Here is an 11,876-nt window from a genome sequence, read left to right as displayed (position 1 = left end):
CAGAACCGTCTGCGTGCCATCTGCACGCCTTGTCTTGGCCATCATTCCGAGATGATGACCCGCGCAATGAGACCCAGCGGGTCAAACAACCTTGCTACACTGGACAAGATCATCCTTTTCGTAGAGCTGCCTGGAATCTCAAAGTTGATCCGTTACTTAAAACAGTCCTTATTTGGGAGCCAATATATTCTTAAAGCCTTTATAGGATTTGTAGTGTCGCAACTTAACAGGGTCTGACTGCAATGGTACTCTGACGGAATCGTGAGCAAAAGTCTCGAATCGTTGCTGGCCCACTTTCGGATCTCCATGCCTGAAACCGTTTATCCTCTGCCTAATCTATAGTATGTCCTTCAGAAAGAATGTCGTCTACATATATTTCTTTACCAGCATCTCCTCCGCCTGAGGGAATGAAAGCTGCTCATCCTTCGCCAGCTGTTCAATAACTCTGATAGCGAACGATCTGTGATCTGTGAACGGCGCTGAAGCCGTCACAAAGGTTAATGTAGATAGTGCATAAACGTTGATCGCTCCATCCGCCGCCCGCCATAAAATCCGCTGATACTGTGCGTCTTCTGGGTGAACATCTATACAGCGATACATCTTGTGTATATCCGCCGTGAAAACAAAACGATATTTCCGCCAACTGAGTATAACCGCTGACATGTCGTTCTGCAAAGTGGGTCCGATACAAGGTATGTCGTTCAATAATCTCCCGTTACTAGTTCTTGAGGAGGCATCGAATACGATTCTTTGTTTGGTCGAATGGAGTTCCTCCCGAATGGAGTTCCTCTACGCATGAAGCTACATGCCTATTCGAAGATGTGCACTTCACTAGACTGCTCTCACTGCCCACAGCAGGCGCAATTTGCTCAAGCGAAAAGTACTGCTCGATCTCCTCCAAATATTTTTTCCATCGCTCCGGATTGTTCGACAGACGACTTTTCAATTGCATAAATCGATTCAGCGTCATTTGATGAGGTCTCCCCAATACCATTCTTGGATCCAAATATGATTTCAAGGGCAATCGTACTAGGTAGCGGCCATCCGATCGACGCGCATGAGTTTCCTTGAAAAATGCTTCGCACCACATGTCCTCCTCCGTTTCTGTAGAACGGTCAGGAACCGACTCGACTTCGCAGAATCGCTTGAGCAATGATCCGTGTCCAAAGTTACTCGATGACAGCGTAGTTCGGAAGATTTTCTAACTCCTTCTGCTCGTCCAGATAGTATCCATCCAAAACGAATATTTTAAGCTAAGGGCTCGTCGGGCATTCCAATCTTCCTATCTGGCAGTATGATTTGTGCCAAGAGGTCCACTCCCAAGATGAGTTCAACTCGTTTCGATCGGTAATAATTTGGATCTGCCAACGGGAGCCCTCGAATGTGATCCCATCGCTTCGGCGAAAAGCTGAGACTGGGGAGGCAGCATGTTACGGAATTGAGCACATATGCGGAAGCAAAATCTAAAGAAAAATTGGAATTAATAACACTGTTGATTTCACAGTTGACCGTATACCTGCAACGACGACCACCCCCTTGACCTTCCCAGAAATGGATGCTCTGGCGGCAGATCGTTTAAAATGAAGGGTCTGAACAACTATGGTTGCCTCAGATCCTTGATCGACGAGAGCGTTTATTACTGATTGCAGGCCGTTGGTCGGGTTTAGCAGCATAATACGAGCCGGAGCGAGAAGTACATTTTTTTAAAAAAGGTTGGATGCCGTCGCCGAATGACATCTGTAAGATGCGTCTGGCTTTTTATTTGACCTTGAATGTATGTTGTGTGCAGACACTGTTTCCCTGTATGCCGGCGTCACAAACTGCGGTGTCAATGGCCGGGCAGGATGCGATTGAGCGTGGTTCGAGGGCTGGTTCTGAGCCGGAACCGGGAAATTGAGCAACGTATGATGGCGCTGACCGCAAACCTGGCAGCTCTGGTTGCTGGTGCAGCGAGACAGGGCATGCGACTTACTCAAGCAATTGACGCATCATTTAGCTCTGCTGACTATATCCTTGCGCTTGTAACAGTCCAGCCCCAAGAAAAGTGGACAGCAACGCAGAATGTGGTCGCCGCCACAGTGATAACAAGAGTTTTCCGAACGCCTTGAGTGCTCCTGTGCATTATGCACTTGCACGCGTTTGGTCGGGTCTGTTGAACCTGGGCCAGCATTGGAGTCGTACGACGAGCTTCGATTCTCAATTGCCGCAGTGCTGCGATTCTCCGTCCAAAGCTTGAACGCGGGGGAAGGCAGCTAGGAAAACATTGACCGTGCTTAGCATCGACCGCAAAGATTATGTGCTGTCCTTTTGCAATCTGTCCGAGTCTCTGCATATTTGAGCTGCATTTGGCGAATGTCATTATCACGACTGATGGGCAACGACTCCTTGTGAAAGTGCAATCTTTGGACATTGCTCAGATTATAGTTGTTATGTACTACGCTTGTGAAGGCGTCGTAGTAGCCTGGCCAGTCCACGCACGTACCGGAAAATTTAGGCACCGACATTTGCGGTATGTTTACTCGCAACTCCGGGTCGGCGCTCCAGGCGGCTGCTGTCGGCGTAGTATTTTCTGGTCCAAGCCTGTCGAAGTCTTCGGAGAGAGCGCAATAAGCGTCCATATAACGCTCTTCAAATTCTGATTGTAAATTCTTCGTGGCGTAACTTAAATCACTAAGTCCACCCAAATTAACGATCACCGAGTGCGTCTCCAGAAAAGCGTTCCGTAATTCCTCCACTTGGTCCATCCTTTATTGAGTTTTTAGTTTAGTTAGTTTTCCTCGCCTGCGAATCTTTCCTAAAATTCTGTAACACAGACCTAAGAGCTTGGTGACGATCTGATTGCAAGTTGACCAACTTATCCAAATCTGAAACATCCGTCTCAGGTTACATGTTGCCAAGTGTACGACTAAGGCCTTCGCATCTTACCACCCCGAATAATTATATAATAGAAAAATCTGTAATACTTGTCTCGCACACAACTTGGTAACTCGCTCAGATTGCATACCAGAACCACACCACAAAGAGGAAGCGAAGAGAAAAGGGCGCTTTGCAAAGTCCGGGTTGCCGTTATTGCGCTCATGTATCGATGTCTTCGTTTCACTGCTTCGTTGAGCCGGCGTGTCGATCTGACGCAGCCGCGACCTAACGGAATTTATTTAACGCTATTCTAGTAAACCTTTTAAGAACTATATCTGCGTTTCAAGGTCCCCTCATGGGCCACCATGTCTAGTTGTGTCCCCTTGTATTAGGTCAACGAGAGGTTCCCAGGCAAAGTCTAACACAAAAGAGTAAATTCAAAGCGTTATAATTATTCAGATTCCAGTTTACAAGTGTATGACAAAAGTGCAAAATTCGTTAGACCAGCGGCGTGCGTTCAGCGTTGTTCGACCGTGCAGACTGTTGCTTCTCTTTTTTCTATGCTCGCGCCCTACGCAGGTCCAGATGAGCGAACGATCAACTGATCGGGTCGCTCTCAAACTATCGGAACAAGCAGTAGACTGAACATGCCGCCCGCCAATGCTAGATTTAGCATGAGACATCCTCGCTTGTCCTGGTCCTCCAGACTGTGGTGATGATAAGCTAGCTCAGATGCGTGTCATCGGTATCTAATATGGAGAGATGAGAGCAAGATATGCGCGCAACTTACAGCCTACAAATCGAGGAGTACGAGTGAGTGCGCCTAAGCTCGAATAGGCAGAGGACAGAGCTTTGTTACGGATCGTTCCCTGTCCCGGCTTAGTTTTAACTGTTACCACCCGGACTAGCGCGTCCGTACCTGGGTGTAACTTCATAACACGCTCGAGCAACCATTGTGACGGGGGGAACCTCAATACTTAATGGCCCAAAGCGTCTCTCTACCTTTCCGGACGCATTGTCCTTGAAACGCATGATGTAGCCTGTGACTCGTTAAGCCTGGCTGAGTGCAAAAATCTCTCAAGAAATGGCGGTTGCGGAACTGCATAGTGAACGCGGTTTTTGTCACCCTTTGCCAGTAATGCGGCGTCGTTAATGCCCATTTGTCCGAAATCTGTCGATGGTCAACAGCCTTGATTGCGTACAAGCCACTCCGACCCCCGCCATCGCTCCGCGATGTTATCAGGAACCGCATCGTCCCAGTCCAGAACCGTCTGAGTGCCATCTGCATGCCTTGTCTTGGCCATCATCCCGAGATGGTGACCGTCGTATTGAGACCCAGCGGGTCAAACAACCTTGCTACACTGGACAAGATCATACTCTTCGTAAAACAATCCTTATTTGGGAGCCAATACATTCCTAACTTAGCAGGGTCTGACTGCAATGGTACTCTGACGGAATGGAGAGCAAAAGTCTCGAATCGTTGCTGGCCCACTTTCGCAACTCCATGCCTGAAACCGTTTACCCTCTGCCTAATTCCATGTCTTCGCACGCAGCGCAAGATTGTTTCGCGAACATGCCACGCCCACAAACCACCCAAAAGGGTGGCTCCTACTGTTTTAGAGCTAAGAAAAAAATTTTAACTGGTTTCATTAATACCTATCGATTAAACTAAACAAATTTTGACACGCATCCTCTAACGCCCACGTAATTTAAAGGAATACTGGAACAGTTATGAATATCTAAATCGAAAAAATATAAAAAAATGTTCGTACGCTTTTCTTATCTTCTTTCAACGGCAGCGTTGAGTTACGTAATCCTGCTAGAAAATGTAACTTAATAATATAAAGCACTGGCTTAACTTACATTAATGCCATCCGCACTGAGAAGCGTCTTTTGCTGATGATGAGATTATGTCGTGGTGTGTAATTCAATGTTTTAATTTAATAAGTTTTAATTTGTTGGCTTTTAATTATTATATTATGTTTTTAATAATTATTTTTGTTTGGTCAGCCTCAACCTGTTTGTATTAGGCTACTGAGCTGTACTTCCACACGCTCGAAAGAACTCGAAATCAAAATGTTGCACTGCTGATGAACATACACTGCTTAGATTGGAAGGTGGGAAGTGCCATGATTCCAGTATATCACCCAGGAAGCAAGAGCAGTTCGATGCAGTTTCTTTTTACTGAAGAAAGCGGATATGAAGATTGATCATACTTTTCATAATTTTCAGCTTAAGTGATGAGAGACTGATCCGTCTGAAGTACCTAACTTACTGCGTAGCCACATTTCTGGGATAAGGTCGGAGTCGAAGACAATTTTGAAAATCTGACAGAGCTATTTTATAGAGAACTTTTCTGCGAAGAAGAGTTGAGCGCGTACGATTCCATCTGTTCTCAGGAATTTAAGGGGTTTGATGCTGTTGATAGCCCAATTTAGGCTACTCTGTTTCTGCTATTTCATGTTGACAACCTGTGGAAAGTGGAAATCAAAAAGGCTTCTAGCAATGTCTCGCACTATCATAGCGCTCGATGTATCCCACGTTAGATGTTGTTCCTGATGGCTCAAAGTTTACAGAGCCACCATGGTGGCCTGCTTTTCTTGGTCGCCTGGTCGGACATGATCTTACTAAAACCATATTACAAGCCCTGGCGAAGATATCCACAAGGTTGATCAGGTAAGACTTGTTTGAATTTACGGTTGTAGGAGTCAACCCAGGGTATTAAGATAAAGTTCGTTTTTCGAAAGTTGTCGAATCTGATTGGGTTGGTGAAGGAGTCTCTGTTCTAAGCATGCCAAGGGTATAAAAATAACATTTTCGAAAAGTTTCAGAATGTGATCGGAACGTTTGTTCGTACCCAAGGTTACTCTGATCGATCTAGCATGGTTTCGAGCACGGGTCAAACGCACGCAACCCCCAACACGACGGAGGTGCAAGTTGTCAGCGAGCAGAACATACGACCAATGCAACTTATACGAAACAGCGACCAGGCGCACAGTAGCAGCACAATATAGTGCCGACGTTGCAAATGTGGGACAGTCGGTCACGACTCAGTGGGTCAGCAGCAACAAGCAGCATACTGCTGACATTGCAGCGTAGACGACCAGTCTACTGACCAGAAGCGAAGCTAGGTCAACACAAATGTAGGTGAACCCCCACATGAGGCGTAACATATCAGATAATATATGGACCCAAGTTCCAGGTCATGATAGTATTTAAGCTGTGATCAAAAGCTCAATAAAGTCAGTTACAAATCTAAACACTCACAAGTCTTATTACTTCTAACACCTAAAGACTCTTGTCAACTCACCCTAACACAGTTCATCGATCGCCTATGGTCCGGCACCATACTACCCTAGTTATCTGTGTCGCGACGCGAATCGTCCTGTGCTCTCTAGTGTCCCCGTGCTAGCGACAGGTGTGTCATTATCCTCCTTGTCCCGCGGCGGTAACTGTACTCACACAGTCCATATCGCCTGTGGTAAGGCATTCGGCAAAGACTTACTGAATACCTGCACTATGTCGACCTCATTCGTTGAGCAGACAAACCAAACCAGAATCGATTTACACAATCGATTGTTAGACGACCAAAACGAGCTGCAAGGAAAAATACAACAGCTTATTAAGAATTATGGCAACGATTCTGCCGACCGACGCCTCCGAGAAGGCTATTATGCCGGTAGATTAGAACAACTAAGGGAGCTCTGGCAAAAATTTTGTGATCTGGATGAAGAGGTCCAGCAAGCGGCACTACCCACGGGAAGTGAATACTCCTCACGACTAATAGCACTTAAGGAGCTGGTCGAAAAATATCAAAAGGTCTTCCTGGACAACATACCGACTGGAAACGATCCACCAGACAAACCTCAGCCAACATCAAGATCACAACAGGAGAGCAAGTAAAGGGAAGCTCCACAATTGACACGGTAATTCGACAGTTGCAGAGAAGATGCAACGAATTGGAATCATCATTAACATTAGCCTCAAACGCTCCAACCGTCACCCCAGCCCTACAAAGGCACCTGGATCTCCATTGGGCATTACTGAGGCAAGCCCACGATGAATTGGATAGCACACCTGGGGCCGCAGCTCGGGCAGAAGCAGAGCTAGCCCAATTCCACACGTTATATGAGGAATACGAAATGAACCTGCTTCGAGAAAACGATGCGCCAATGCATTAGCATTCCGGAATTCAATGGCGAGTATCTAGACTGGCCACGGTTCCATGGCCTTTTTGTAGAGTTAGTACACAATAAACCATATTCGGCCAGACAAAAACTACATATTCAACAAAGCTCGCTTCATGGTGAAGCGAGGAACGTCTTGACAGACACAGCCTTCTCACAGGGTGGCTATGACGACACCTGGTTGCGCTTAAAGGCCAGGTACCAGAACGGAAAGATACTAGTATTCGCCGCCATAGCAAAAATCGTTGACTATAAACCTATAGATGGCTCTTCACGCCAACTCAGGGCCTTACATGACACGATCAAGAATTCAATGAGTACTGTAAAAAACCTGGAAATCTGCACAAAGAGCTGGGATCCAATTATAGGGTTCTTAGTGCGGCAGAAACTAGATCAGTATACGTTAGCCGCTCTCGAAGACTCAGCCAACTCACCGACAGAAGTCCCGTTGCTGGAAAGTATTTTAGCCTTTTAAGAACGGCGATCCGGCATGTTGAAAACATTGGATGCTCAACCCAAAACATTGGTATCACGAGATATGCTTCCGGGTTGGCCGAATTCGGGGTCCGCCAACACTAACGTGCTCGGAATACTAAGTCCTTTATCTATGGATTCCGACGGTTGGTTTTTCTTCAGTTGTGGTAAGATAAACAACTCGATTTCAGCAAATTCTCGGATGCAACAATAAAAACACTAGGGATAGTGTGGAATCCTAAGGAAGATAAACACCGAGGACGCGCGACTCCATCCGAACAAGGGACTGTCACAAAACGAATTATGTGCTCTGAATTAGCCAAAATATTTGATCCACTAGGGTTACTATGCCCCATAACGACAGCAGCAAAAATATTTATGCAGCAACTATGGCAAAAATCGTTAGGCTGGGATACTGAATTGGACAAGGAAGATACAACCCATTGGCAGGCGTTTCGAAATGATAGTCAGGTATTGGCTACCATTGAGCTCGCCAGGCATCCGCTTCCACAGGCAGCCATTCAACTGCATATATTTTCTGATGCGTCAGAAGTCGCTTATGGGACGGCTGCTTATCTTCGTACGATCACATCCGCCGGTCCAATAGTAAGTAAGCTGCTATGCGCAAAATCACGAGTGGCATCCTAGCAAAACAAACATTGCCTAGACTAGAATTATGTGCAGCGGTGCTAGGAGCTGAGCTAGCAGAAAGAATCAAAAAAGGTCTACGGATAAGGATCGATGAAGTCCAATATTGGACGGACTCTACAATAGTGTTTGCATGGATAAACGCAACAGCATCATCATTTCATACGTTCGTAACAAACCGAATTGCTCGGATTCATGAACTATCAAGTCCGGAGCAATGGGTTCATGTAGCATTACAAGACAACCCAGCAGACTTTGCGTCAAGAGGATGTTCAGCAACGCAGCTTTCACAAAAGGGGTTGTGGTTTAATGGACCGCCATTTTTGACAACGAACCAAGAAGTCTGGAAACAACAGACTAAGCATATGCTGAGCACGAAGGACCCAGAACAACGGACTATAACAACTCACGTCCTGAGTCTAATCAAAATCGATGATTGGACAACGGAAATCGTTCACCACTGGTCATTTGACACGCTGGTAGGAATAACAGCCTAGATGTTGCGTTTTGGAAACAATTGTCGACCAGGCAATCAGAGAGAAACAGGACCAATAACTCCGAAACAACGAGCAAAAGCATTACAACGAATAGTGCGACAGATACAAGGAATAGCATTCCAGCCCACCATAACTCAGTTGCAGAAGAACGGTTGTGTGGCAGTATCAGATCCTTATCGGTCATTAGACCCGTTTCTGGACAATACCAAGGTACTACGAGTAGGAGGACGACTCCAGAATTCAAGTCTAGCATTCGATGAAAAACATCCTATGTTGCTGCCAGCAGGTCATGAAGTAACACGGCTCATATTTGAGAACAAGCATCGACAGCTTAAGCATTGTGGCCCTCAGGCACTGTTGGCAAACACGCGACAACAATTTTGGACGATCAAGGGAAAACAATTCGCATTGACCTGCTGCCGAGCTCGGCCAAGGCTGTTAAATCAGATCATGAGTCCGCTACCAACCGATCGGGTACAAATTGCAAGACCGTTTAATATTAGTGGGGTGGATTACTGCGGACCATTTTTTGTGCATTACAAAATCCGAGAAAAGAAACCCCATAAGGTCTATTTAGCCATTTTTTGTTGTTTCACCACCAAGGCAGTACATTTAGAAGTGGTGTCGGATCTAACCACTCAAGCGTTCTTGGCAGCACTTAAAAGATTTAATGGAAGGAGAGGAGTCGCAAGGAGCATCTTTTGTGACAACGCCACGAATTTTGTCGGGGCGAAGAACGAGTTGCGAGAGTTAAAAACCACGATATACTCGGATGAGGCTCGAGAGACAATTACTAAAACAAGCTCGCAGTTAGGAACAGAATTCCATTTTATTCCACCATGGGCACCTCATTTTGGAGGACTGTGGGAGGCGGCAGTGAAATCAGCAAAACATTTGTTGATCCGCACGGTGTCAACGGCAGATTTGACATATGAAGAATTAGAAACAGTAATGATCGACATAGAGGAATTATTAAGCTCCCGGCCTCTTACTCCCATTTCTTCCAGCCCACGCGACCTGTCTGCATCGACTCCAGGACACTTCTTGATCGGAGGACCAATAACCGCATCTGCCGACATTCATAACAAGGAGGTACGATCGGGTCTAGTGACAAGATGGAAACAAGTAGACAAGGTCAGACAGGATTTCTGGAAAAGATGGAGCCAAGAGTACCTGCAGGAACTACAAAACCGATCAAAATGAACTAGAAAACAAAAGACCACGCAGGGTAACGGCAAGCACAGCCAATCGAACAACAGCAAAACGATTGTTAGGAAGAAGGATGAAGGAGCCGTCGTGGACCGTCACAGTCCGATTGGAAGGATAACGCAGACCATCTACACACAAGTATAACGCATCGAACCGTCAAGGTCTAAAACGACTTCGCAATGGTCTTAAAGCACCATTGCGCCAAACTGAGACCCAATAACACAGAGCACCTCAGTTTTATAGATGATTAACGAGACCTCAGCAAAAAATATATATACATATGTAACAGTAGAATAAGCAATTTATTAAGTATTAAACACTAACAAAGGCAGATCCAATATCACATTCAATACCGAAATCTGATTCATCATACCAGGATGACACGTCCGCACGCAAAACAGGACTGTCACTACGGTGCAAGGCCAGGACAGCACGCCGAAAAACCAAGACAGACCCATCGTCCAATAAGAGAAAGGACTCAGGATGAAGTTGGACCACACGACCAGCTGGATATCGTAGGTTGCACCAAACAAAACCAATCTGACTACGTATCCACAGTTGGTTTCCTCGACGAAAGATGTTAGGACCATTCGGATAAAGAAGGTGCAGTCCTTGTGGGAGTCGACTAGACTCGTACAAGGAACGAGGAACATGTCGACAACTGACAAATAGTGGCTACTCTCCGTCGCATCTATAAGCATCGGCATCTGGGGTCTCCTATGTAGACGCGCACCCTTAAACCCTGCAGTACGTAGCGCCTGCAGTCCTTAGCTAATTACAGCAGCTTTATCGACTCCTATTTTATGAACAGGGTGACCTCTCTCATAGCACTCACTGCTTCTTTCACCTTGAGAATTTTTCAATCAGAGGTTTGAGAACCAGGAATTCCACCAGCCTCGTACAGAAGTCGCATTCGTCGTCGGCATTTTGACTATCTTGACCTTGTCCTGAGACCACCACGTGACTCTACAAAGAAAAGGTGCGACCTCTGTCCTAAGCACTGTTTTTTCCTGCTTAAATATTTTAGTCAGGACGTAGGCCGCTTTTCTTTTCTTCTGCCAGGAGAGCTTTTTAACCATCGCTTCAGGACATGTCGGACCGCGACATCCGTTTTTCCTTCCCTGGAGCCGCTAGTAACTCCGGTAGCGAAGGACACGACCATCTCGGCCGCTCCTCGTGTCTCCGATTGGCGCAGGCCTTTACTAAGGCGCTTTACCGCCACGGCCTTTTGAGGCCACTTGGTTCCATATCCGAAAGTTTTCATGGAGTCGCGGTCTCCATTTTTATACCCTTGCAGAGGGTATTATGATTTAAGTCAGAAGTTTGCAACGCAGTGAAGAAGACGTTTCCGACCCCATAAAGTATATATATTCTTGATCAGCATCACTAGACGAGTCGATCTAGCCATGTCCGTCTGTCCGTCCGTTTCTACGCAAACTAGTCTCTCAGTTTTAAAGCTATCGGGCTAAAACTTTCCCAAAAGTCTTCTTTCTTTTTCAGGTAGTATATAAGTCGGATCCATCCGGATCGGACAACTATATCTTATAGCTCCCATAGGAAAAATCGGAAAAAAATAGTTTTTAAATTATTTCTTTGGAGTTTTTTAACATACATATATTTCGTTCATCAGCACCTCCTCCGCCTTAGGGAATGAAAACTGCTCATCCCTCGTCAGCTGTTGAATAACTCTGTTGGCTGTGAACGGCGCTGAAGCCGTCCCAAAGGTTAATGTAGATAATGCATAAACGTTGATGGCTCCATCCGCCGCCCGCCATAAAATCCGCTGATACTGTGCGTCTTCTGGGTGAACATCTATACAGCGATACATCTTGTGTATATCCGCCGTGAAAACAAAACGATATTTCCGCCAACTGAGTATAACCGCTGACATGTCGTTCTGCAAAGTGGGTCCGATACAAAGTATGTCGTTCAATGATCTCCCGTTACTAGTTCTTGAGGAGGCATCGAATACGATTCTTTGTTTGGTCGAATGGAGTTCCTCCCG

At 46.0% G+C, this 11,876-nt stretch overlaps 1 protein-coding gene across 1 annotated transcript; it reads right to left on the bottom strand.

Moving 5' to 3' along the window:
• Window positions 1–366: 366 nt before the first annotated feature.
• LOC139352809 (uncharacterized) lies at window positions 367–994 on the bottom strand. The gene is made up of 2 exons (XM_070995444.1): window positions 806–994; window positions 367–669 (listed from the first exon to the last, which is right to left on the bottom strand). Exons 1-2 carry the CDS (start codon window positions 992–994, stop codon window positions 367–369), a joined length of 492 nt encoding a protein of 163 aa, XP_070851545.1.
• Window positions 995–11,876: the final 10,882 nt, after the last annotated feature.

This window comes from Drosophila suzukii, chromosome 3 (genome assembly GCF_043229965.1).
Source record: "Drosophila suzukii chromosome 3, CBGP_Dsuzu_IsoJpt1.0, whole genome shotgun sequence".
NCBI classification, from domain to species: domain Eukaryota; kingdom Metazoa; phylum Arthropoda; class Insecta; order Diptera; family Drosophilidae; genus Drosophila; species Drosophila suzukii.
This window is presented reverse-complemented; position numbering and strand designations above follow the sequence as displayed.